At 41.1% G+C, this 27,441-nt stretch overlaps 2 protein-coding genes across 11 annotated transcripts; both read right to left on the reverse strand.

Moving 5' to 3' along the window:
* Positions 1-2,643: 2,643 nt before the first annotated feature.
* LOC120300174 (membrane-spanning 4-domains subfamily A member 4A-like) lies at positions 2,644-10,305 on the reverse strand. The gene is made up of 7 exons (XM_039325826.1): positions 9,928-10,305; positions 8,795-8,947; positions 7,448-7,564; positions 5,947-6,003; positions 5,074-5,232; positions 4,277-4,396; positions 2,644-3,619 (listed from the first exon to the last, which is right to left on the reverse strand). The coding sequence occupies exons 2-7, from the start codon at positions 8,894-8,896 to the stop codon at positions 3,539-3,541; spliced, it is 636 nt and encodes a 211-aa protein (XP_039181760.1). The 5' UTR covers positions 8,897-8,947; positions 9,928-10,305; the 3' UTR covers positions 2,644-3,538.
* Positions 10,306-17,248: 6,943 nt separating this feature from the next.
* LOC120300169 (membrane-spanning 4-domains subfamily A member 4A-like) lies at positions 17,249-26,390 on the reverse strand. Of its 10 annotated transcripts, none has more exons than XM_039325812.1 (7): positions 25,983-26,390; positions 25,078-25,208; positions 22,764-22,871; positions 21,294-21,350; positions 20,542-20,700; positions 19,558-19,677; positions 17,249-18,454 (listed from the first exon to the last, which is right to left on the reverse strand). In XM_039325812.1, exons 2-7 carry the CDS (start codon positions 25,183-25,185, stop codon positions 18,368-18,370), a joined length of 639 nt encoding a protein of 212 aa, XP_039181746.1. In that variant the 5' UTR covers positions 25,186-25,208; positions 25,983-26,390; the 3' UTR covers positions 17,249-18,367. The 10 variants fall into 10 exon arrangements, 9 of the variants coding, with proteins under 9 accessions (XP_039181746.1, XP_039181743.1, XP_039181747.1 ...); XM_039325809.1 differs by having other exon boundaries at positions 26,017-26,389; XM_039325813.1 differs by lacking the exon at positions 25,983-26,390 and adding an exon at positions 25,780-25,970.
* Positions 26,391-27,441: the final 1,051 nt, after the last annotated feature.

Genomic DNA, 27,441 nt, shown 5'->3' on the forward strand with positions numbered 1-27,441 from the left:
CTAGGGATTTCAAATGCCAATTCGAACCAGACCAAATTAACAATTCTTTATACGAGATTTTATCGAAATTTGTCCCCTTAGAAATTCCCTCAATTGCATGTCTGGGAATCCCCCAGATAGGTATTTTGTAATTCAATCTGTAATAATACTTTTTCCAAACATGAAGTAAGGCATTCCTCAAAATATGTAATTTAAAAATCCGATCAACTTTCTTATTAAAAATCAGGTATGCATGCCAACCATATATTAAGTCCCAACCTTCCAAAAACAGAATATCCTTATTTGTTAAGTTGAGCCAATCGCTTAACCAAGTTAAAGCGGCTGTATCATAATATAATTTCAAGTTGGGTGCCTTAAGTCCTCCTCTTTCTCGAGCATCCTGTAAAATCTTAAACTTAACCCTTGGTTTCTTTCCGGCCCATATAAAATTGTTGATACCCCTTTGCCATTCCTCCAAATTTGCCTCTTTTTTAAAAATAGGTATCATCTGAAACAAAAAAAGGAACTTTGGTAGAACATTCATTTTTACAGCTGAAATTCTCCCCAACAATGACAATTGCAATTTTTTCCAGTCTTTTAAGTCCTTTTGTACTTTTCCCCATAATGGTTCATAATTATTCTTATATAATTTTCCATTTGAAGCAGTTAAATATACTCCCAAATATTTAACCTTTTTTACCATCTGAAAACCTGTGGCTTTGACCAAACTTTCCCTATCCTTAACTAACATATTCTTAGATAATATCTTAGTCTTATAATTATTGACTTTAAAACCAGAGACATTCCCATACTGTGTTATAAGTTCTAATAATCAATCGCTTGATTCGGTTGTTCCAAAATTAAAACCAAATCATCCGCAAAGGCCCGCAATTTATACTCATTCTTCCTTATCTTTACGCCCTTAATTACCTTTGATTCTCGAATCTGAATCAATAAAATTTCCAACGTTAAAACAAATAACAATGGGGATAATGGGCATCCTTGTCTTGTCCCTTTTTCAATATTAAAATTCTCAGTCAATCCCCCATTTACAACGATTTGTGCGGATTGTTGCTGATATATAGCTTTAAGTGCATGTAAAAAATTATCCCCAAAATTCATTTTCTCTACCAATGAAAATAGAAATTTCCAATCTAATTGATCAAAGGCTTTTTCAGCATCCAAAAAGATAAAAGCCACAGGAATCTGATTATTCTTATCCAAGTATTCAATTAAATGTATAATTTGTCTAACATTATATTTCATATATCGTCCTGTTATAAATCCTGTTTGGTCATTATGAATCAAGTCCTTCATAACCTGCATTAATCTGTTTGCCAAAAATTTTTGTAAAAATCTTATAATCAACATTTAATAATGAAATTGGCCTATAATTCTTAGGGTCTGTAAGATCCTGATCTTCCTTTGGAATCAGTGATATAAAGGCTCTTTTCCAAGAAGGAGGCACTTGTGTACCCAACATAATACTATTAAAAAGTTCCTTTAGAGGCTCCATCATTTCTTCAGATAAAGTCTTATAATACCTCGAAGTCAATCCATCTGTTCCCGGAGATTTTCCAACCTTTAACTGCTTAATAGCTAAACCAATTTCCTCCACAGTAATTAATCTATTCATCCCATTTTGTTGTTCCTCTGAAAGTTTAGGAAAATGCACAGATTGTAAGTATTTGTCTATATCCACACCCTTTATGTTATCACTTGAATATAATTTTGTATAAAAATCTAAAAAACTCTTTTGGATCAAATTTTGCTGAAAAATATCAGCACCTTTATATTTTACTTTCTCTATAACTCTAGCTCTCTGTTTCTTTTGTAACTGATAAGCCAACCACCTCCCAGGCTTATTCGCGTTACAGAAAGCATTATGTCTCATGTACGACAGATTGGTAGCCACTTGATCTGCCATCAATATATTAAATTGTTCCTTAAGCATCTTTATAGATACCTTTAAATTATTGTCAGTTGGATTAAGAACAAACTCTTGTTCTTTTAATTTAATCTCTTCTTCTATTTCTCTATGCCTTTTTAACTCTTTTTCCCTAAAAACCTTATTCAATTGAATCAAAATTCCCCTCATATATGCCTTACTGGCATCCCAAACCATGGACATCGATGTTCCCTTATTCATGTTTATAGCAAAAAAGTAATGAGATTTTAAGCCAGTTGTTTGCATGCATTTCTCATTCCACAGTTCAGAATAGAAATTCTCAGCTTGCCAACAGCTTCTTGAATGCTTCTATCTCTCCTTGTTTCAAATAAGGCTCAGAAATACTTTTGGTTCCATTGCCAAGAGGAATCTGGATAAAGACATCACTTCCTCTCTTTAAAGCAACTGCATCCTTTTCTGGTTTTACATGGCTGGTGCTGCTTCCCCAGAAAGAAATGCTTCATATGCTCTCACACATTGTTGTTATTATTATTATGCCTGATCTTTGTTAAATGTGGACACATTGCAGCATCTGGGTATCTTTTAAGCCTTCTACACTCTTCTTTGTTGTTAAGCACCAGGGCCGGCAAAATGAGAGAGAAAAGAGAGAGAGTATCCCAAACAATGACACACACATACACACACACACACATGCAAACACCCCTATGACCCTCTTTATTTCTGTGGAACTTAGAGAAAATAAAAACAGCAAGTAATATGTGCTCAGCAGTTTATTATTATTAGTCTGGAGTGCAGTCTTGCCTAAAATAAAACAGTGAGATAAGCTGGATGGGCAGAAGGCAGCCTTGATGGAAAGTCGAGTGGCAAGGAAACACATTTTTTCTTCTGTATACATTTATATCCTGTCTTCATTATTTTTATAAATGATTTAAGGCAGCAAACATAGCTAATATTCCTTCCTCTTCCAGCTTTCCCCACAACAACCCTATGAAATTAGTTGGGCTGAGAGAGGGACTAGCCCAGAGTCACCCAGCTGGCTTTTCTTTATAAGGTGGGACTAGAACTCACAGTCTCCTGGTATCTTAACCACTAGAACAAACAGGTTAAAATTTTAAATTATGGCTATAAATTTGACTCTTTAGTTTTCATTGGAATATACGGCTGCTGAAGGCTTCCCAGAGTCATTGTTAAATCCCACAAATCAAATTCTGGAGTATGTTGCAAGCATTAGATGATTTCACACAACTAGCATAATTGGTTGTACGAGTGTAGCTGAGTGCAAAAAAATATTTACCTAAGTTCTGTTGAAGTAAGCTTTGGATTTTGTCTAATCTATGACACAACCATTGTAAAGTGGAAACTATAGCTTATCCATAATGTGTTGTATAAACTCAACCAATTATACATTTTCCAACAGCAAAACATAACAAGGTTGGTACAAGGTGCCAACCAGTTCACAGAGACATGTCTTAACCAGCAGTCAAGAACATTCACATTCTCAAGATCTTTTACACATGGTGTTTGGCTTAGCCCACTAAATATTTTAGGTTCCGCTGAGTAAAAGTTCCATGCAAATCCTTAAAAAGCTCAAGTCTTCAATTTTGCAGGAGCCAATGTAGTTCGGAATAGCTGTCAAGAAGGAAAAGCAACTCAAGGGAACTCTGGCTGTTTGCAGTCGATGGGTGGATGTTCAACACTGGCAGGAGTCACATTCTGATAAATGACAACAACCTAAAGAAACATAAAATGAAATTTTAAGCCTCTTGTTTGCATGCATTTCTCATTCCACAGTTCAGAATAGAAATTCTCAGCCTGCCAACAGCTTCTTGAATGCTTCTGTCTCTCCTTGTTTCAAATAAGGCTCAGAAACACTTTTGGTTCCATTGCCAAGAGGAATCTGGATAAAGACATCACTTCCTCTCTTTAAAGCAACTGCATCCTTTTCTGGTTTTACATGACTGGTGCTGGTTCCCCAGAAAAAAATGCTTCATATGTTCTCACACATTTTGGGGATTCTACCTGAAGTGTTGTCTAGACTGTGTGCAGATGAGGTGGTACTTATTGTCAATTTTATTATTATCAAACTCATTTGCTACCCATCTTCCAGTCTGAGGCAACTCTGAGCAAGTCTTAGTTAGAGATGAAGGTTGAGCTCACTGAGATACGTAAGGTGGTTTTTTTTCCGTTAGATTTATTACAATATGAGAATCAACCATAACTTGGGATTTGCAACATAGCATACTGTATCAAACCAAATGATTGTTTTGTTTCTTTGACAGAACACTTAGTACAATGTATGAGCTACCGTAGAAACTAAGCTTATTGGCCAGCATTTGTTTCTGAATCTGCTTCCCTTGATTAACTACCCTTCTTCCTTTGGAATCTTACCGTTTCAGTGAAGGTATTTTGGCAAAGCATTTTACAGCCAAATGATGCGACAGAGATGGTGATGCAAAACTCCAGGATGGTGAACATAATAAGAACAGCCAAAATTCCATTAATGATATTCTATCAATGAAGCAGAAGAGAAACATATCTATTTTTATAAATAGAGATAGCCATATGTATCTCCAGTTCTAGAGTAAGGAAGATGACCTGGATTAGATATGCAGGCTCTGTTTTGCCTGGGCAAAAGGGAAGAAGAAGTGTTTTTTTTTTAAGTGGAGAGCAATGAAATAATTCAAGAGTAGCTCAGGTCAACACCTCCCTAATTCAGGGAAGAAGGACAGCCCAAACAATATTGCAAGTTTCTGTTATTACAGCCAATTTCAATAACATTAGTAGTAGCTTTCCTGCAGAGATGGTTTACAGGTCAGTTCTACCTCATCAGACTGACTAATACATCCTGAGTAGCATAGCTAGCATCTAGTCAAGGTGGGACCCGTTGAAACCATCTAGTTTGGTCATAGTCCACACAACAAAAACTGCAAACTACATTTTTGTGAAATAAACAGTTAACATTTGATTTAAAAAAAGTGAAACACCAGGCACAATGATTCAATTAAATCTCTGGCAAAACTTTGGCTGCACTGATATAGCTGTCATTTTAATTCTTAGCCATGCCTTGAAGATATCACTCTTGAAGCTGTTCTGAAAAGATTGGGAGAAAGAAAATTAGAGCAGGCCAAACTCTTGAAACCCCCTAGACAACTTTTTAGAGCAATTCTGGAAAATCACAGACTTACAAGAGTTTCGTAACACTTTCCCTCATAACTGTGTTCAAATTCATTGCAAAAGTGCCAGAAATGATATGAAAAATGGGTGGTGATACTGGAAGACAGGAATATGATGCCAATACCAGCTGATACAGCACTTATCACATTCATTGCCAGCGCACCTTGCACCTAGGAGGAATAAAATAAATTAATAAATGTACAAAAATGGGCGCACGCATATGAAGAGATTCAGCTGGCTTTGTGCTCTGAATTTGCTTCAGACTTTTACTCTCTACACCAGGGGTTCCCAACTGGGGATGCTCGCACCCCCTGGGGGTGCAAGACGATATTCCAGAGGGTACAAAAACCTGGGTTTAGAAGTTTCAAAATTATAGTGTATATGCACCATTTTTTGTAAGGGGTGCGAGAATATATCAGAAGCGTTCTAGGGGTGCGGGGTATAGAACTGCTGCTCTAAACCCTCAGGTATGGCTGAATTCCCTTCATGTTGTTCTTAAGTAGTGCAACTGCCTCATCTAATCAGAATATTCAGTTGGAGATTGAGACAAAGAACCTCTTTGCCAAATGTTAGCATAAAATGACCCACAAAACACCTGGAGTTTCCAAAAAGGGAATTCAGGACAAGAATTTGGAGTGGAGAGGCTCTTAAACAATAAGCCAGAATCATCATGATGCACCAATAGATGTTAATGATCCAGGAACATCATAAATCCACCAAGCTCCAGATTGGCAATCCAGGAGCTTGTAGCTCTCCAGGGCTTGAGACGAGAGGTTTTTTTTTCCAACCTTTCTTGAAGAAGGGGGAGATCATGGCCAGAATCCCAGAGATGGAGGGTTTCTGATTTAGCTATGTCGTTCACTTGGGTCACATGGGTTAATTACCAGAGGGATCTTGGGATTCCGAGCAGCTGCCACAGCTAAGGATCCAGAGATGATGTACTGGAAGAGAAGGAAAAGCAAGGGAACCATAATGGCTACATGCCCAGAGAACAATGTAGACCCATAATCTCTCTCTCTCTCCCACCTTAAATTCCTGCCTACTGTTTTCTGATTATCTGTTGTGCTAAAACTCAATCAACGTTCCCTATTCCAGTTGAAGATGCAGCTGATTTGAGGCATTAAAGAAGGAGCTACAGTCACAGGCATTTTACTTTATGTAGCACTGCAGTAGTATTCAGCATTTTCCCCATGTTGTTGTGGCAAGGACACAGGTCCCCAGCGGCTGTGAACAACTCTCAGACTCAGGAGTCAAGTTGAATGAAACCACTAGGAAATGTAGCCCTAAATGGTAACTGATATTCAGAGTGATTATCTGGGCAGTCCTCACCCACCAAAATTGAGTTGGGCAACTTGGTGCAATTATTAAGTGTTATGTGACATTCCCTGTTGCAATGTATGGCTGTGAAAGTTGGACTATAAGAAAGCCTGAGCGCCAAATATTTGAGGCCTTTGAACTATGGTGCTGGAGAAGACTCCTGCGAGTCCCCTGGACTTCAAGGCGATCAAACAGGTCAGTCCTAGAGGAGATGAACCCTGACTGCTCTTTAAAAGGCCAGATCCTGAAGTTGAAACTCAAGCATTTTGGCCACCTAATGAGAAGGAAGGACTCACTGGAGAAGAGCTTAATGCTGGGAAAGATAGAGGGCAATAGAAGAAGGGGACAACAGAGAATGAAGTGGCTGGATGGAGTCACTGAAGCAGTAGGCGTGAGCTTAAATGGACTCCAGAAGATGGTAGAGGACAGGAAGGCCTGGAGGAATGTTGTCCACGGGGTTGCAATGGGTCGGACACGACTTCGTAACTAACAAAAACAAATGTGACCTGATTGTGTTGACAGTTCCAGATGCAGTAATGGAGCAAATCAAATAAGTCGTTAAGCACAAATTCACATGGATGTGACCTGCAACCTGTTGCGGCGAAGCTTCCCCATTGACTTAACTTGTCAGAAGCCGATGATGAAGGCTGCAAATGGTGATCTGATGACCACGGGATGCTAAAGCCACTGTAAATGCACACCAGTCGCCAAGCAACGAAATTGCAATCGTGTGGACATTGAAGACATTTTGATGGACAGTTGTTTGAAAACCGGTTTCTCCCCCCCCCACACACATACACACACATTGTGATTTGAAATGATCGCTGAATGAGCTGGTTGATAAGTGAGGAAAGAGAGTCAATGTAATAACTTCTATTAAGGTTTGTAATCTCTCAGTTCAGCGGTTTTCTGAAATCTGGAGAAAAGACATAAGGCACAAACTGGAACTAGCCAATCTGCTGAACTATAGCATCCTTCAGGTAAGACCGGTTTGCCCTGCTGTGATGTGCATTTTGGATCCCTGGTTGGGCTGTTGACCTTTTGAAATACACCATTATGTAAAATTACCAGGATGCCACTCCAATAAGCGATCTTTATAATAGTATAGATCATGAAAAAATCATTCATTATATCGAGCAGGATCCCAAAAATCATTCCTATGATTCCTATGAATATCTGTATGATCTGGAAAGAGAGAGAGAGAGAAATCACAAGATCAGTGATAGTCAGGAGTGATTATCAACAAAATTCTAAATGTCCCTGAACCGCAACTCAGCATTGGTTGCTGGTTTAGATCACTGATGTTCATCAGCCTCTGGACAATCTATTTCTTTCTTCCTGTCATCTGAGCAACTGGCCAGTAGGAGGCACTACACAATCAATTTCATCCTTGTTGGGACTCATCAGGTATAGACAGCAATATGTTCCACCATTTATATAGCACACTTTATAATATTCTTTCTCTTTCTTTACGTTCAATCCTTTCTGATAAAGATTTTGAAAAAGGATGATACAAACTAAGAAAAGGATTTTTTTTTGTTTTAATTTCATTTTTCTAGGCCTCATGATACAACCCTCAAGACCACCTTCCCTTAAGGGGGAGGGGGTTATATACTTCTTAGCTGTTACATTAACTGGCCAATAAAACAAATGGATCAACAATGCTCATATGTACAGTAGTGGCCAAAATTGTGGAAACCTTTTAGGAAAAGTGTACAGTAGAAATGCCACCTTTGGTTAATTTTCCATCAATTTTTCTTTCAATTTCTTTATAACTGTAGCCTTGTTCACTTAATAATACTATTTTACATCGCTTTCTGGGTGACCAGTCAACTCTTTGCACCATTACTTTAATTTTATTATGTTTTACAAGCTCACTAAATGAAAGAAGATAAAAAAACCCAACCAACTTAATAGCGATCAAATAACACACTGACAAATGTCCTCCTCTCAGCTTCAGTACATGACATCAGTAACTGAATCCTACTGTGATCTGATTGGCTCAATGCCAAAACAAGATGACACCTGATTGGCTCTCTAAACACTCATGCTCATTGGCTACCATCAGATGAAGGAAAGCTACCTGATATCAACCTAAGCAAGTTATGCTTCCTTTTTCTGGTTATTTGGCTATAACTTTTCATAGAGTACAGTACAGATAATTGAACAAACTTTGTTGCATTACATTCTTGATTAAATTATCTTTCCATTGATACATAATTTTATGGTGCTACTCCAAAAAAAAGTGGTGTTCTTAGGCATCAAACCTCAAAAATACACTTTTCCCAAAAGGTTTCCACAATTTTGGCCACTACTGTACATAGCAAAGTATCCTCCTAGTCCTATTGCAACAGGGGACCCAGAGATTTGCAAAACAGGAGGAAGAATCGTCATTCCATTTCTCTCCATACTCACCCCCAGGGCCAGAGGTTCACCCTGATAAAATTTCTTCAGTGGGACTGGAAGATCAGTCTGAGTGGTGGAAGGCAAGGACCCTGGGACTAGAGGAGCATGCATGCTGGGCTTTCCAAGAAGGGCAGCTCCTTTAGGTCAGCAAAGTCAGCAATGCTGGGGACCATAGAAAGGAAGGAAAAAGAGAGAGAATGTAGAAAAGACATCTTTTAATTTCCCATTCTCAATTTTGACTTTGTATGCATTTGTCCTTATGGCTTGGTCTTCTGCAGACAGAATTAGTCCCTCGGTCTCTTTCTTCAACTTTCCTGCTCTTTAATCCATTGCCAGGTCTTGTTAGTCTCTGCTTTCCCAGCTATTTTTTTTTTAATGTACTGGCCATGTAGTGCCTTGTCTTCCATGCCTCCATTCTGTTCTTCATTTGGTCTTTCTTGGAGGCCAGTTTGGTCTCTCCAGTAGTCAGCAATATAATACCTACAATACCTGGTATAATACCTTCAGTGCATCTTCATCACTGCCCTTCAGATGTTCTTCCAAAGCCATTTTTTTCTTCTTCAACCATCTGATGTACTTGCAACATTCCACGCCCACCTATTTGCCTTGCTAGATAGAGTCTGTCAATGTAACCGGGTGGATGAAGGGCAAGACATCGACAGACTCTATCTACCAAGGCAAATTATTATTATCATCATCATCATCATCATCATCATTAATCATCGCACAGTCAGCCAGATGTTCAGCCTGGATTTGACATTTTTGTCTACCTATCGAGTCCTTACCAAGGACCTGGGATAAACAGATGTACAGTAGATGTTTGAATTGATGGTATTACAGATGTCCTGACAGGATGGAAGCAGTTCCTAGTAAGGCTGCCTTTTGCAATTGTCTAGTGGCGAATTTGTCAATGTCAATGGTGTTGGTGGTGCTCCAGTTGTATTGGGATTGTACCTAAGGCACCTATTACCATTGACACTGACAAATTATTATCATTATCATTATTAATCATTATTATGAAGGGAGACAGGGAGCGACCTGTTCTAGGTTGACCTATTCGCTCCCGTTCGGCTTGGCACCTTCCAGCCTCTTATCTTCCCAGCGTTGCCCAACGCCCACCCGGGAAGAGCAGGGTAACTCACCCAGCCGGAGGTTCGTGGAAAGACTGGTGTTCCGGCTCCTTTCCTCTCCCTTAAGAGTTTGGCTAGCTGCTGATAGCTGCGAGGGAGCAGAGCGGGTTCTTCTCTAACGCCTGAGTTCAAACGGGTTGCCGTTCTTCCTCTTCTAAAACTCAGTTTTCACTTCCTTAGATCATTTCAGGGAACAGCCTAGCTTGCATGAGCCTAATCTTTGCAGCTACAGAGACGTCACAGCATCTTGGAGCATTTTGTTTTTAAAGACATCCAAACTTTTGTTTGCTGTAAAGAACGAGGGAGCTTGCTGGGGACGTTGCAGCCTGTGAAAATGTTAAACTGATCTTTAAAAGATAGAAAGAGAACAAACTAAGGCAGGGCTTTTCAACCTTTTCACCCATTATATCACTTTTAGAATATGGCAACATCCAAGTACCACCAGTCGCCTAGCAAGGTGTCAAAAACTTGATGACCTTTATTCGTGGTTTCAGTATAGATAATTATTGGAAAGGTGGAAGATAGATTATAAAGTGGGTTTGATTAGAGAGGATAAAAACTTGCTGAAACAAATTAAAGATCAAAGTCGAACTCACATAAAAAGAATTTATTGTGTATTAGTGGAATTGGATTCAGAAACAGAATTAGTTAAAGATTGCATGGTTAAATGGGCTCAAAATTTTGATGAACCTGTTTTATTAGAAACATGGGAGATAATTTGGGTGAGGAATATTAAATTTACGCAAGCTCAAAATTTACGGGAAAATTTTTATAAAATGTTTTATAGACGGCACCTTGATCCACAAAAGATGTCTCGTATGTATTCAAATTTGCAACCTAAATGTTGGAGATGTGGTTGTCTGGATGCAACGTATTATCATATTTGGTGGTCATGTAAAAGCATAAAAGTTTTTTGGATAAAGATATGGTGGAATATTCAAAAAAATTTTAATAGAAGGATAAAATTCACTCCACAATTGTTTTTGTTAGGTATTATTGTTGATTGTGACGATAAAGAAATTATTTTAATGTTAAATTTAATCACAGCGGCAAGGTTGTTGATAGGACAATATTGGAAGAAGGAATTTTTGCCTACTTTGGAGGAATGGTTTTTTAAAGTTTCTTACTTATCTGAAATGGCAAAAATTTCGGCTTATTTGAAAGATCAATCGCAAGAGAAATATCTCTTGGTGTGGAAAAGATGGATAAACTTTATAAAGTATAAGTATGATATTAAAAGATATTATTTAGCTTTTGAATAATTTATGTTTAAAGTTTAAGATAATAAGTTTTTTTTATTTTATATATATATATATATATTGGACTTAAAGTACTTAAAAAATTGTTTTTTTTAATGTAATATTTGTTTGAGGTTTATTTAAGTTTAAATGTTTTGTATTTTTTAGTTCTAGTTAACCCTGTATTCAGCTCTGGGAAGACGGGGGGAGGGTTTCTGGGAGGGTAGGGAGGCAGTGGGAGAGGGATTTTATTGTAAAATTGCAAAAAAATTTAATTAAAAAAAAAACCTTGATGACCAAAAAAAAGAGGAAAAAAGTGATAAAATACAGTTAATCCTCGATTTATAACAGTTCACTTAGTGACTGTTCAAAGTTACAATGGCACTGCAAAAAGTGCCCACCAAGCCACAGCTGAGCAAAACACCTGCCTGCCCGCCCAGCAGTGCTCTTCCTCCTGTCCGAGGTTTTCATTGTTGTGAGCATTTTTGTTGAGGATTGGCAGTGGGGGTGGGGCGGGAGGTGTTTGGTTTTTATTTCCCCCGTCTGCTGGGTGGTTGCAGCAGGTTTTGGTCATTTCACATGACCCTGGAACACTGTGACTGTTATAAATATAAATCAGTTGCCAAGCATCTGAATGTAAATCACAAGACCCTGGAGATGCTGCAACATTCCAGCTAATCGGCGCTTCTTCTGGGCTCAGCAGAAGTGCCAGGATCAGTGCTGCTTTTCAGCTGGAGCCTGTTGTTGATCCTGGCGCTTCCGCTGAGCCCTGACAGCCCCGAAGCACCGATCAGCTGGAAAGCGGCATTGATCCTGGCGCTTGCACTGAGCCCTGACAGCCCTGCAGCTCCAGCCATCTCTCGCTCAGGCTTGTGCAGTGCTGCCACTGGTTCAGTTCATTCCCCTCCCCCACTACCACTTTTCTAGGATGGTCGTGTACCACCTGCCAGGTGCCAATGTACCACAGGTGGTACCCGTACCACTGGTTGAAAAGCCTTGAACTAAGGTATATCCCAGGCAATTATGTCCGATCTGATTTTTGTTTTGTTTTGTTTTTTTTAAAATGAGGCCTTTCTACTTAGTCCCCTTTGAATGTCTGGGGGTGGCGGGGGAAAGGTGGGGGGCAGAGTAGCCCTGTACAAATTTATCAGAAAGCGTTTCCTCCTGAGTACAGCTGAGCTGATCAAGTAGCCAAGTAAAAGCTGGATCCAGAGAGAAGAAGGAGCACTTCGGAATTAGGCTTTGTTTCCAAAATCACAACGCGGTTGCTGCTGCCTTCTAGTTTAGGAAACATTAGCTTAAAGTTTGCCCTGGAGGTTTCTCTCCTTTGAACTGGCGTTCAGACAATCCCACCGTTTATAAACTGCCCTATTACGCCGTTCCTGGATGGTCTTCAGAAGTGCCAGGTGACCAAGAAAACGTGACGCATTTCTTTTAAATTCTAAGCAACCCTTGTTTATGCTCATGCAGGACAGTATTTTGGAAAAGATGGAGAAAAGCTGCTTCGGAATACATGGGAATATTAACGTGGTGCCTGTGTTTTTTCTCAGGATTATGGTGCAAGTCTGGGAAAAGATTCAGCTGCTTTAAAAATAATAAGATAAGGGTCATCGTTTTCCCACTTACATATTGCAAAACATATTTTTGGAATTAAATTGAAATCATTAGACAGCCCTACTTGATATTATTTGCTTATCCCTACCTCCCTACCCCTCCTTCCGTTTTTGTAAAATAAATGGTTGAGATTTTGTTGTCCAAATAGAGGGAACTTTATAAGCTTTTTTTCTGGCTTCAGAGATTTCATCAAAAACCATCTTGCCAGACTTCTTTCCCAGCTCTTGATCTAAACGTTTCCCAATTATTTTAAAGAAGAAATTCTCACAAAAGTGATTTTTGTGTGCACTGTTATTTGGCTATCTTTGCAAAACAAAGAATGATTTTCTGCTTAAAGAACAGAATTTAGGCAGAAATTGTTTATGTTATTCCCACTTCTCCTTTAGAAAAGCAGAAGGGAGAAATGACTGTGAATTGAAGAATTAAAAAAAAAGAGATTTGCTTTAAAAAAAGAAATGCTTCTAAGAACAACAGTGATGCATTATTTCTTCCTTCTCAGGTACTGACTGATTCATTGCAGTTTCTCCATTGATGGATTGGTAGAAACGTTTCTGATTGGATTGAAATTGGAGGTTCTACCTATAATTTGCAACTTGAGCTTTGTATCTACTGATTTTCCTAGCTATAGCTATTATTTGCTGCTTTATTATTTCCAGTGCTTCCTTGATCTTCCTTGTTTCTAAGTGGTATTTCTTGATTAGGTATTCTTTCGTCTTCTTGTTCTTCAGCTTCTTTTCTTTCATCTGTTCTAGCTTGCTTGCATGTGATCTTAATTTGCTGATCTTATTTTCTAGCCTAACCTTCCATTTTTGTGATGCATTGTTTGTTTGTTTTTCTTCTTTGTTGATTTTGCATCCCAGGTATTCAGTTATAACTGCAGCTGTGCTATACATTGTTTGGTTTGTTTCTTGCAGTGAATTGGTGCTTATACTTGACATTGCAGTATTTGCATCTTTTAATGCTTGTGCTAGCTGTTTCTTTGGAACAAGCTTCAGTGCAGGCAGCCTTATTCTGTTGTTTTTGTGCTAGATGCTCAGTTATTCTTTGTTTCAATTCTTTTATTTCTTTAGTTAGAGTGCTTTGTTCTTCCTGAGGAAGAGGTGCCTGGTTTCCAAATGAGAACAGTTGTATATCTCTACTGGATTCTTTCACTGCCAACTCCCCCTGGTTTGCCTCTACATTCTGAATTACTTCTGGCAAGACTTTGATTTCTTTGCCCTGGGTAAACCTTCGCAGTTCATCCAATTCTGTTTCTCTGAATACTTTATTTTGTATTATAAATTGGCGTTAATCTGCTAGTCTCTTTTCTGTTATTTCTGATTCTGGATGTTGTTCATTCCAGAACTGGTGCATTCGTTTTAGATATCCTCTTCTTGTTGGACTTGATCTGTAATAACAAATCATTATTTGTTTTCAATCACTGTGTATTTGTGACAGGTAAAATCCTTTTCTTCCAGTAGTTCTGCAGCTGTTGGCTCTGATTGCTCAGCTAACAGTCCTGAGTCCTGTAACCCATTTTTCACCAGATATCCAGGAACTCCAACATCTAGTGTGGACCTTGTTAACCCGGGCAACATCCGAGCTGGTATGGCATTCTGAAATTTATGTCTCACCATATTTTTTATGGGAGAGACACTCTTTGTCTGACTCCTTTGATGAGACCTGTCTAGTATGGTTGAACCTCTGGCATAGCTCTCATCGTCCTCAGAGTACACAAGCCCCACAACCACATCAAGGTATTATTATTATTATTATTATTAACAGCAACAGCAACAGCAACAAATAACAAAACAACAAAACAGCAATATAATAATAATAGTAATAATAATAATAATAATAGTAAATAGGCATGGATTGACTACAAAAAGGCATTTGACTCTCTGCCACATGACTGGATAATCAAGTGCCTAGAAATAACAGGAGTCAGTAGAAACATCAGAAAATTTGTGCAAAGATCGATGACACAATGGAAGACACAGTTGCAGATCTGGGAGAGGTTAATATCAAGAGAGGAATATTTCAAGGAGATTCATTGTCTCCATTACTATTTGTTATTGCACTGTTTCCTCTGTCAACAATACTGAATAACTCAGGACATGGCTATCAAACATCAAAAACATCTACCAGACTATCTCACCTCCTTTACATGGATGATCTGAAGCTGTATGGAAAAACATCATCTGAAATAGAATCGCTGCTCAACACTGTCCAGATATATAGCCAAGATATTGTTATGGAGTTTGGCTTGGATAAATGTGCCACACTTACTATCAAACAAGGAAAAGTAGTGAAAACTGAAAGAATCAAGATGCCCCACGAAAATAACATTAAGAGTCTGGATGAGGAAGATTACTACAAATACTTGGGTATCATTCAAGCTGACAACATCAAGCACACTGAAGTCAAGAAAAAGATTAGAGGTGAATACATCAAGAGAGTGAAGAATATCTTAAAGTCCAAACTCAATGGAGGAAATACCATAAAGGCAATCAACACCTGGGCAATTCCAGTCATTAGGTACACAGCTGGAATAGTGGACTGGACTCAAGCAGAACTAAAAGCAATGGATGGGAAGACCAGAAAAAATGACAATGAATCATGCCCTTCATCCACGCAGTGACATAGACAGACTTTATCTACCAAGGCAAATAGGTAGGCGTAGAATGCTACAAGTACATCAGGTGGTTGAAGAAGAAAAAATGGCTTTGGAACAATATCTGTAGAACAATGATGAAGATGCACTGAAATTAGTATATCAGGAAGGCTTACTGACTACTGGAGAGACCAAACTGGCCTACAAGAAAGACCAAATGAAGAATAGAATAGAGGCATGGGAAGACAAAGCACTACATGGCCAATACATTAAAAAAATAGCTGGGAAAGCAGATAATAACAAGACCTGGCAATGGCTAAGAGCAGGAAAACTGAAGAAAGAGACCGAGGGACTAATTCTGGCTGCACAAGTCCAAGTCTTAAGGACAAATGCATATAAAGTCAAAATTGAGAAGAAAGCAACAGACAGTAAGTGCCGCCTATGCAAACACGCTGAAAAAACAGTGGACCACCTGGTAAGCTGCTGCAAGAAGATCGCACAGACTGACTACAAGCAGTGGCATGATAAAGTAGCAACAACAGTGCATTGGAAGATCTGCAATAAATATCATTTGCCTGGTGGGATCATAAAATAGAGAAAGTCATAGAAAATGATAAAATTAAACTGCTCTGGGACTTCAAACAGACAAGCAACATAACACCCCAGACTTAACAATTGTCGATAAGAAAGACAAAAAAGTCTGGATGGTGGACGTGGCAGTGCCTGGATACAGCAAAATAGATGAGAAAGAACTGGAGAAGATAACAAAATACAAAGACCTACAAATAGAAATAGAAAGACTATAGCAAAAGCAAGCAAGGGTAGTACCAATAGTGATAGGCTCCTTGGGTGCAATCCCAAAACAACTGGAGCACCACTTGAACACCATTGGCATTGATAAATTCGCTATTAGTCAATTGCAAAAGGCGGCCTTACTAGGAACTGCTTCCATCCTGCGACAATATCTGTAATACCATCAAACATCCACATCTGCCTATCCCAGGTCCTGGGTAAGGACTTAATAGGTAAGACAAAATGCCAAATCCAGTCTGAACATCTGGCTGACTGTGCGATGATCCATAATAATAATAATGTTGGAAGGGACCTTGGTGGTCATCAAGTCCCATCCCCTGCTCAGGCAGGAAACCCTATACCATTTCAGATAAGTGGCTGTCCAGTCTCTTCTTAAAAACTCCAGTGTTGGAGCATTCACAGCTTCTGGAGGCAGGTTGTTCCACTGGTTAATTGTTCTGTCAGGAAATTTCTCCTTAGTTCTAGGTTGCTTCTCTCTTTTGCTAGTTTCCCTCTGTTGCTTCTGCCACACATCTGTTCCTGTCACACATCTGCCTCTCCATTGACCCAGGAACAGACCCATTGGAGCACTTCTGACATTCCAAGATGTTTTAAAAGAAAGGATGCTTTTGAAAAGAGAATCAGACACAAAGCACCAGAGCCCCTACGGCCCTCTTTATTTCCATGGAGTTCAGAGAAAATAAAAACGGCAAGCAACATATTCAGCAGTTTATTAAAGGTGTAGCCCTAGCTAAAATAAACAGTAAGATAAATGGAGTGGCAGGAAACCAACTTGTCTTCCAATAAAATTGGCTCATGAGTTATCATGGGAATATCACGGGGAAACTGTTGACTTACAATAGTACGTTTAAGAACCATTATAACGGTAGTGGGGGAAAAAATGACTTATGACCGTTTTTCACAATTACAAACCTTGCAGCATCCCCATGGTCACGTGATCAAAAATCAGATGCTTGGCAATTGACTCGTATTTATGACAGTTGCAGTGTCCTGGCGTCAAGCGATCCCCTTTTGCGATCTTCTGAAAGTCAGTGGGGAAGTCAGACTCGCTAAAGAACCATGTTACTAACTTATCAACTGCAGTGGTGCACTGAACAACTCTGGCAAGAAAAGTCGTAAAATGGGGCAACGTTCCCCTAACAAATGTCTCACTTAGCAACAGAAATTTTGAGCTCAATTGTAGTCGTAAGTCGAGGAGTACCTACATTTGGTTGCCCGGTTTTCTGTTTGAACAGTTCCCATGGAGATTGTTATATTCCACAAATCAACTTCTGAAATGTGTTCCATTGGATGATTTCACACAACGGGCTTAATTTCTTTTCACAACTACAGGCCACACTAGGAAATACTTTTTTTTTTCTTTTAAAGAAGGTGACGATGATAGCAAATGATTTCTGCATGCTTTTCAAAAAGCCTGCTTGGTTCTGGATCCTACTCAGTTCAAAAATGTACCTAACCTAAGTAAAATGCATTGAACCATGAACTAAAGACACTAAAGACAAACTAGCCCAAGTTAAAATTAACCAGGCATAGTTGCTGTGTGGATGCACCCGAGTTTGTAACTGACCCGCTAAGCTTCCTTTGTGAGCACACACACTTTTTGCTGAGCCCTGTTGTGATGGCGTTTGATTTAGCCTGCTCTGGGACAAAGCCATTGTAATCTAGAAATTATAGTTTATATGCAACATAGCAATAGCACTTAGACTTATATACCGCTTCACAGTGCTTGACAGCCCTCTCTAAGTGGTTTACAGAGTCAGCCTATTGCCCCCAACAATCTGGGTCCTCATTTTACCCATCTCAGAAGGATGAAAGGCTGTGTCAACTTTGAGCCAATGAGAATTGAACTGCTGGCAGTCGGCAGAATTAGCCTGCAATGCTGCATTCTAACCCCTGTGCTGCCACCACAGCTCTTGTTGTATAAACATGTTGTATAAACCCAGCCAACCACATATTTTCCAACAGCAACCATAATTTGGTACAAAATGCCAGCCAGTTCACAAGTGATACTTTAGCCAGTAACAAAGAACATTCACATCCTCAAGATCTTTTACAGATGGTCCTTTGCTTAGTCCATTAACTCGTTTATGTTCCACTGATTAAATAGTTCTGTGTAATTCCTTTAAAATGTTGAAAGCTCCCATCTGCAGGAGATGAAAGCACTCTGGAACACTTGCTATGAAAGAAAAACAATTCAAGGGTGAATTACTGGCTGTTTGCAGTCAAAGGGTGGGTGTTGTTCGGCATTAGCAGGTGTCACATTCTGATAAATGACCACAACCTAAAGAAATGGGAGATGGAGGTTTTAAGACCATGTGTTTTTGTACTTTTATTTTTATTGCATTGTAAGGCATGCAGAGTCACTTTGGATAGTGAGAGGATGGCATATCAATTTAATAAAACAAATACAATTAAATTTTTATCCATATATTTCTCATTCCACAGCTCAGAATAGAGGTCCTCAGCTTTCCAAAAGCCTACTGAACTGCTTCTGTTTGTCCTTGTTTCAAATAAAGCACTTTGATTCCATTCTGAAGGTGGAATCTGGATTCTCACTTGAGAATAAAGATAGCACTGCCCCTCTTTAAAGCAGCTGCATCCTTTTCCATTTTGCATGTCTGGAGCTGCCTCCCAAGTCCCTGAAAAAGATCCAGCTGCTTTAAAGACCTCAACACAGCTGCTGGGTTCAAGTTCCTACAGATAGCAAAGCAATTTTTGAATTTCACTTTGAAGTGCTGTCTGAATCATGTGTAGATCATTGGGCAGGGGAAATCTTATATCCTCCCCTGCTAATTAGAGATAAAGGCTGGGCTCACTGAGTTTTCTAAGTTGGTTTGCTTTCTTTAGGTCTATTGCAATATGAGAATCTATCCACTAGTATTCATAATCCACAATTTGCAACATAGCATGGTGCCAGTTTGGTCTAGTCTAATGGTTAAGCACTAGGCTAGAAAACGGGACACCATGAGTTGAAGTCTTATCTTAGCCATGAAAGCCAGCTGAGTGACTTCGGGCTAGTCATACTAGCCCAACCCACCTCACAGGGTTGTTGTGAGGAAGATAGGAGGAGAAAGGTGTATTTGATATGTTTGCCACCTCGAGTTATTTGTAAAGTAATAAAAGGTGGGAATGAATGAATGAATGAATGAATGAATGAATGAATGAACGAACGAACGTTGTGTGAAACCCAATGGTTACTTTGAGCACACTTAATACAACATGTAAACTAGCATCATATGTTGATTGGCTACTATCTTATTATTATTATTATATTCTGCTATTGACTGCTCATATGCTACTATTCCATATTATTCAACAAAGCATCAGAAAGCCCATGTTTCTGAATCCTTTTGATTAACTACCCATCTTCCTTTGGAATCTTACCGTTTCAGCGAAGGGATCTCGGCAAAGCATCTTACAGCCAAAAGACGCTACTGAGATGGCGATGCAAAACTCCAGGATGGTGAACACAGTAAGAACAACCAATATTCCTTTACCAATATTCTACCAATGAAATAGAAAAGTAACATAGCCATTTTTATGCATACAGATAGGCACATATATCTCCAATTGTAGAGTAAGGAAGATGACCTGGATGAGGTATGCAGGGTTTTGTCTTGTCTGGGTAAAAAGAGGGATGAAGCATTTTTTAAATTAAAAGTAAAGAAATACTGTTTAAAAGTATACTCAGATAGACACCTCCCTAACTGACTGCAGTATACATACGAAGGGGGAAAGAGTGACAGCCCAATCAGACTTGTAACAACAAGTTCGGTTGTTTACAGCCAATGTCTATAAAAATAGTTAGAGACTTCCTGAAGAATTGATTTCCTAGTCTGGTCTCGCTTGAGGGACTCACAAATACCTTCTGGGTATATAGTAAAGGTAGGACATGGTGAACCTATCAAATTTGGTCACAATCTACAAGCAAAAACTGCAACCTGGTTTTGTAAAAAAAAAAAAATTTGGTTAAAAACGGTCAAATGTAAGCCTCAACAATGGAATCAAAGCTCCAGCCAGGTTTGGTTTTTTTTCTATGTCACATATAAAATTCTGGCAAAACTTTGACTGTTCTCTTACTGCTTCAACTTGAATTCTTGGCTATGCCCTATGGATGTGCTAGTTGCAACTGCTTTGAAAGGATTGGGAGGGAAAAACAAACAGAAGAAACAAACTTTAAAAGGCAACATTCCTGCCACTCCTTTCTATGGCTAAATCTCTTTGAGATAGATTTTTGACACCACAAACTCCAAAGTGTTACATCTCCACCTAGAGAACACCATGAGCTCCCTTCTTCTTCTCTGTCCTGTTGAAACCTGGTTCTCACTGATGGATTTTGGAAGGTCACAAACATATAAAAAGGCACACCTCGATTTCATCACATTTTTCCTTAGTGTCATAACCATTATAGTTGCAGTTCCAGGCGAAACTAAATGAATGGATGGGGCTGACTGTGAAAGACAGGACTACGATGCCAACACCAGCTGTAATGGCACTTATCGCATTCATTGCCAGCATGCCTTTCACCTAGGAGGGACAAAATAAATTAATAAACACAAATACACACAAGCACAAACACATTACAAGCACAGATACAGTGACTATAATGCAACCCAGATTTCTCTGAACAGAAGAATTCAGGTGGATTTCAGTTTTGGATTTGCTTTAGCCAGAAAAGGTGAGGCTGGTAGCCTCTACACTCTTGTAAGAATGGGTCAGCTCCTTCGTACCCCTCTCCAGTGGTGCTGTTTGGACACACATTTGCATGCCAGATCCTCTACCTGACCACTGTGGAGGAAGAGAGACAGCTTCAAGATGTTTGCTTCCATGGAAGCCACTGCTTCCACTAACTAGAATATTCAGAGATGGAGACAAGGAACGTCTTTGCCAAAAAGTGGCAAAAAGACATTTCCAAAAGACCTGCAGCCTCCCAAAAGGGAATTCGGGGGACAAGCTCTTAAACAAGAAGCCACAAGCATCATGATCCTCTGTTTGATGTTAGTGATCCAGGAACATCAGAAATCCCCCAAGCTCATGACTGGTAACCCAGTGGCTTGTAGCTCTTCAGATAAAAGGCTTTTAAAGCCATGGCCTTCGCTTCTCTCCAATGGCTTAATTACCAGAGGGATCTTTGGATTCCGAGCAGCTGCCACAGCTAAGGATCCAGAAATTATGTACTGAAAGAAAAGGAAAAGCAAATCAACCTTCTTGGCTCCATCCCCAGAGAACGAGAGTTACAGACTTCTCTCTTCCATCATAGGCCTATCATATCTCTCCCACCTTAATTTGCTCCTTAAGTACTGACATTTTTTGTGCTGAACCTCAATCCAGTGGAAGATACAGCTGCCAGGAGCCACCTTCATAGAACTTTTGTACAACACAGCATAGCAGTAGACTTCAGCTGTGTGTCAGAACCCATTTCTTTGTTAGGGGGGATGGTTCTGTTCCTTTTCGGTTTCTTTCTGTGGGTTCTGTCATTCTCTGGCCATCTGGCTTACCTCTCACTGTGGAAGGGAAAGGTGTGAAGACCCAACAACGTCTTGTCTTCAAGGCATGGGAACTCTGTTATCAGCTCCGTTCCCACAAACTTAACACCTGGGGATTGGCTCATTTGAACTGACCAGATGAACTATTGGGGTGGGGTTTGCTTGATGCACCTTTAACCTATTGATTTGAGTGGGAAACCCTCAGATCCTGCCTTCTTTTCCTGCTGTCAACTTCTCCTAATAAAAGTTCCTTTTGAAATGAAAGTGTTCCAAGAGTCCTGCTTTTTTGGGATGAGGTTTTGAAGCAGGTCCTTACACTATGTCTTTATGATAAAAAAAGCTCTCCAGATGCTGCAAACAACAAATAACTTGCAACCTCCTGCTGGCTTCCCCATTGATTTTGCTTCTCAGAAGCAAACTGTTAAAATCACAAATGGCAATCATGTGTCACGGCATACTGCATTCCAGTTGCTGAATGATTGAATCATGATCACATGACAATGGCCACTGGTCATCAGGACTGGTCATCAGTCCCCTTTGTTCAGCAGCACCATAACTTCAAACAGTCATTGAATGTGGCGGTTGGTTGGTTAGTAAGAACTATCTATACCAGGGGTAGGCAACCTTGGCTCTTTTATGACTCGTGGACTTAACTCCCAGAATGCCTGAGCCAGCCATGTTGAGGGGAAAGGGAGAGGTTTCCATGCTGAGCCATGCTGGCTCAGGAATTCTGGGAGTTGAAGTCCATGAGTCATAAAAGAGCCAAGGTTTCCTACCCCTGATCTATACAATAAGAGCCAAGGAGATTGCTTCTATTCATTTTTGTAATCTCTTCAGAGGTTTTTCCGAAATTTGGAGACCAGGCATAAAACTAAAATGGAATTAAACAATTCAACATGAATTAAACAATTCAACAAGAAAATCTTCAGAAAAAAGTAAAAAGTCTGTAAGAAGATTTGGAGAAACCCAAAGCGGCTAAACTACAGCTCCAAGCATTCTTCAGCAAAGACCAGTGGGCCAGGAGGCTGCTGTGATGTGCAGTTTAACATCTGGATGCTGAGTTTTCTTGTTGAATTGGTTAAACACACCATCATGTAAAATTACCAAGATTCCACCCCAATAGGGTATCTTTATAAGGAAGACCGATTCATCAATTGCGCTGACCAGACTCGCAAAAGCTATTCCAGTGATTCCTATGCATATCTGTGAGATCTGTAAACAGAGAAAAGTAATAATTTCAGTTTCAGCCATCACTTTCAACTCATACGCCACAACCAAACCAACAGAGCAGGAGGGCAGAGGGGCATGCCAAAGTAGGATTACATTGTATCCCATTGCCTCCCAAAACTTTAAACTTTATTGAAATAATACATTTTAAAGTGGGATATCTAACTATAAATGCCATTCACCTGCAGATACAACCTTTCCCACAATGTGGAGAACCAACAATCCTCCAGATGTCACTGAACTGCAACTCCCAGCCTCTGTCGGCATTGGCCACTGGTTTGGATGACTATTGTTCACCAACAGAACAATATTTGTTCTGTTCTCTGCACAACCTATTTCTTTCATGTCATCTTAGCTACTGGCCAGTAGGAGGCACTATGCAATCAGTTTCCTCTATCTATGCCAGTGGTGGCGAACTTATGGCACACGTGCCAGAGGCGGCACTCAGAGCCCTCTCTGGGGGCACGCGCACCATGCCCTGGAGATGGCAACTGTCCCTCTTCAACCAGCCGCCCGCTAACTTGCCGAGGTCCCACATGGCTGGATGCATCCCAGCACCCATGTCTCGCTGGCCTCTGTGTGCAGGGGCTGATGGTGTCAGGCAGCAGCCGCCCTGGCCCCTACCTCACCTTGCCCTGTGACAATGGCACCCCCACCCTGCCTCGCCTTGCCTCGCCTCACCCCGCAGGACAAGCCTCCTGCCCATTGCCCCACCTGCCGGAGACCCCCCCTGGATCTCCCCCAACGCTGCCCAACCCCCACAGGCGTCCCTCCCCACGAGCAACATTGAGGTGACCACGCCTACCTTGGCCACACCCGCTCAATCTGCCATGACCACCACAGCCACGCCCATCCAGTGGGCCACGCCCACCTGAAACCCGGCAATAAATAAGTGGGTTTTGGGTTGCAGTTTGGGCACTCGGTCTCTAAAAGGTTTGCCATCACTGGTCTATGCGGACTCATCAGGCACAGACATTTTCAAATTCAATACACTTTATAACATTCTTTCACTCATTCTTTTCTGTTTCAAATTTCAATAGATATTTTTACATTTTAGCAATTTCATGTTCACAATTGTACCCCATTCTATTTCAAATTCAGTCATGTTCAGATGATTCAATCGTGGTCAGCATATATGAATTTTAAGGAAGCATCTGTCCTTCATAAAGGAAAGGCACAAATCCAGCTCTAGAAAAAAGCTTGTCTGTAAGATCACGTGAAGTATTAATACCACTTTACAAGGCCTTGGGGAGGCCACACTTGGAATACTGCATCCAGTTTTGGTCACCACGATGCAAAAAAGATGTTGAGACTCTAGAAAGAGTACAGAGAAGAGTAGCAAAGATGATCAGGGGACTGGAGGCTAAAACATAAAGAACAATTGCTGGAATTGGGTATGTCTAGTTTAATGAAGAGAAGGACGAGGACATGATAGCAGTGTTCCAATATCTCAGGGGCTGCCACAAAGAAGAGGGAGTCAAGCTATTTTCCAAAGCACCTGAAGGCAGGACAAGAAGCAACGGATGGAAACTAATTAAGGAGAGACGCAACCTAGAACTAAGGAGAAACTTCCTGACAGTTAGAACAATTAACCAGTGGAACAATCTGCCTCCAGAAGCTGTGAATGATCCAACACTGGAAGTTTTAAAGAAGAGACTGGACAGCCATTTGTCCGAAACAGTATAGGGTTTCCTGCCTGAGCAGGGGGTTGGACTAGATGACCTTCAATGTCTTCCAACTACTACTACTACTACTACTACTACTACTACTACTACTACTTATTATTATTATTATTATTACTATTACTATTATTATTATTATTTCAGCAAGTCAGAGAATGCAAGTATTATCTCTAGCGGATGGAGACCTGTGTCAGACGAATCAGCTCATTTTGTGTCTCTCCAATCTTTCGCCCAATTGTTTTCTTGCTCTTGGAAGGAATGAGCCTGGGTGGCACTCCAGAAATACAACTCCCAGCATCCCCCACTGCAGCCATTATAAATAATTTATTCACCCCTGGAAGACCCAATCTTGCAAAATGGCAAGACATTCATGACCAAACTAAACAGGAATGTCTATTGCTCTGGTTTAATTGCCTTGCAAGGATGGGGACAGCTAGATTATCCTGCACTATATTCCAAGTGTCATTCCAAAGGAGAGGCACCATCATTCCACTCATCTCCGCACTCACCCCCAGGGCCACAGGTTCACCCTGATAAAACTTCTTCACTGGGACCAGATGATCAGGCTCAGTGGAGGAAGACAGGGAGCGTGCACCCATAACCACAGGAGAATCCATACTGGGCTTTCCAAAAAAGGGTCCTTTAGGCCAGCCAAGTCAGCAATGATGGAGACCATGAAAAGGAACGGAAAAAAAGAGAACATATAAAAGACACCATCCCCTTCCTCTAATTTCCCATTGCTCAATATTTAATTTCTGCATCAAGAAGCCTATAAGGAATGCAGTTTGCGGGTCTGTATCACCATCCAAGGGGATTCCTAAGCTGCTAGGTGGCCTTTAGCAACTTCCCAAGAGTTTCTTCACCCCTGACGGACATCAGCATTTCAAAGAGGCTGAACATCCCCAATCCACCCTCTGCCATAGATTTACGGGACTTGTGTTGCAGTGATGCAACAACACTTAAGCAACCACTGAGCGAAATTTACTATAACGCACATGTTTTTGGTGCACTATACGCTGAACCACGCCGCCAACAGGGCTGGAAACACACAGGTGCCAAGCCCTCCTCCCCGGCAAAAAGCTAAACAAACAAACAAAAAACCCCAATCCATTTTAAAATTTACAGGATTGAGGGCGTCGCGCGAATGAAGCTTCTGGGTTCAGACCCAACAGGGTAAACCTCAACAGCCACCCCGAAGGCCCCCAATCTACCGCCCCGGATACGCGTGGAGCCATTGCTCAGCTGCTCGCGCGGGTCGTGCGAAACCAGGATTCTTCACAACGCGCGTTAGAGAAGCGGCCCCCGCCCAGAGAGCCGCCGCTCCGATCTGGCGGAAGGAAGCTCAGAAGCGAATCCAGAAGCAGCGCCTCTTTGCGCGGCCCGTCCCCGCGGAGCAGCCCCCTTCCCTGCCCACCGACTGCCGCCTCCGCGACTCCGCAAAGACGAACCGCTCGCCTCGGCGGCGCTCCGTCCTCTCGGCCTTTTCAGCCGCTGCCCAGCGTTACTCGAGGCCCGCCCGGGAGGAGGAGGTGATTCACCCAAGCAGTCTTGTTTTTACAACATAGAGCCCGTAGGGCTCTCTCGGAAGCGTTTCTGCTTCCTGACGATTACCTCACTTTGTGTTGTAATGCAAGCGGATAACGAACTAGAAAATTTTTGCAAGAGTGGTGGAAACGGGAGAGAAATGTATAAAGTGGATGGATAGGATCAAGGAGACTGTAAGAATATTCTTGGAAGAACTGTGGATTGTCTATGTAAGATGGACAGTGATTAACATGTTATGTGTTTATATTGTAAGGGTGTAGGTATAGAATAGAATAGAGCTGGAAGGGACCTTGAAGGTCTTCTAGTCCAGCCCCCTGCTCAAGCAGGAGAACCTTTACTGTTGAGTCCTTAGCGCAAAGCAGACACGAGAAGCAGTTGGAGTTCTCAGTTTTCTTTATTCTGCGTTCAGCTTACAAGTAGATGGCTTCATGGCTTCCCAAACGCTCGCAGCCTCTTACATAGGCAACTCCCGGGTAATTGTGTTACTTTTCCCACGCCAGCACCCGCGCATGCGCATGGCGCTGGCAACAGCCTGTCTGGTCCCGGGCAGCTTTGCACCTGCCCGGGACTGCCTGCAAACGCCCGAGCCGTTTGCAAGGCTCGGGACATAACACCCCTTTCCCCCCGGGCTAAAACTATTACCAACATATAATCATTTACTCTATACAATGTTCCGTTCCCCAGTGCTCCCACTGTTTGCTGGCTTTTGCCTTGCCAGCAATGTTATATAATCCTCTAGGTACTTAGGAGATTTCTTTGCTCTCTGTGACCTTCTCAGCTCTGGGTTACTAGCATGAGTTTCCTGACTGGAGGGAGATGTGAGCCTGTTCTCCTTATTTTGCCTTGGTGCCTTCCAAGGACTATGCCCCGATGCCTGGCCTGCTTGCTCGCCCACCGGGCTCGTCAGGCCAGGGCTTCTGTCACTTTGTGACCTGGTTGACCTGCCTAGCTGTAGACCCTCGGGCCCCTTGAAGTGATAGCCACTGCTGGGCGTCTCTGTTGAACCTCCTAGGTCCGTCCAAGACCTGTCAGGAGGCTGTCCATTCCCTGAACCCCGTTCTGTGTCCGGGCTTGTGTGGGTTTCTGTACCTTCCCAAAACTCAGTTACTCCCTGATTTGGGCTAGAGGTGTTGTAGTCGGGACTTGGTTCCTCGACCACCTCCCTGTATGTTTGACCCCCTGTAGGATTTGGGGTAAGGTCAGGCCAACCTTGGGGATTGTGTGCCAGCTCTCTTGCGGGGAATGATTTGTTGGGATGCCTCCGGGTATCCTCCATGACTGGAGTGCTGTGTGATATGTGTGGAAAGTGAGTATGCCCCCGGGGTGAC

This window comes from Crotalus tigris, unplaced genomic scaffold (genome assembly GCF_016545835.1).
Source record: "Crotalus tigris isolate CLP2741 ecotype Arizona unplaced genomic scaffold, ASM1654583v1 scf7180000024338.4412243, whole genome shotgun sequence".
In the NCBI taxonomy this organism is placed as follows: domain Eukaryota; kingdom Metazoa; phylum Chordata; class Lepidosauria; order Squamata; family Viperidae; genus Crotalus; species Crotalus tigris.

Coding starts and splice junctions, on each gene's coding strand:
- LOC120300174 (XM_039325826.1), bottom strand. CDS start 8,896: ATGCATGCTCCTCTAGTCCCAGGGTCCTTGCCTTCCACCACTCAGACT. Junction 6,004..7,447: donor CTTATTGGAGTGGCATCCTG/GTAATTTTACAT, acceptor CTTCTCTTCCAG/TACATCATCTCTGGATCCTT. Junction 3,620..4,276: donor AAAATACCTTCACTGAAACG/GTAAGATTCCAA, acceptor ATGTTTCTTTAG/GTTGTTGTCATTTATCAGAA.
- LOC120300169 (XM_039325806.1), bottom strand. CDS start 22,994: ATGGGATACAATGTAATCCTACTTTGGCATGCCCCTCTGCCCTCCTGC. Junction 21,351..22,763: donor CCTATTGGGGTGGAATCTTG/GTAATTTTACAT, acceptor CTTTTCTTTCAG/TACATAATTTCTGGATCCTT. Junction 18,455..19,557: donor GAGATCCCTTCGCTGAAACG/GTAAGATTCCAA, acceptor CCATTTCTTTAG/GTTGTGGTCATTTATCAGAA.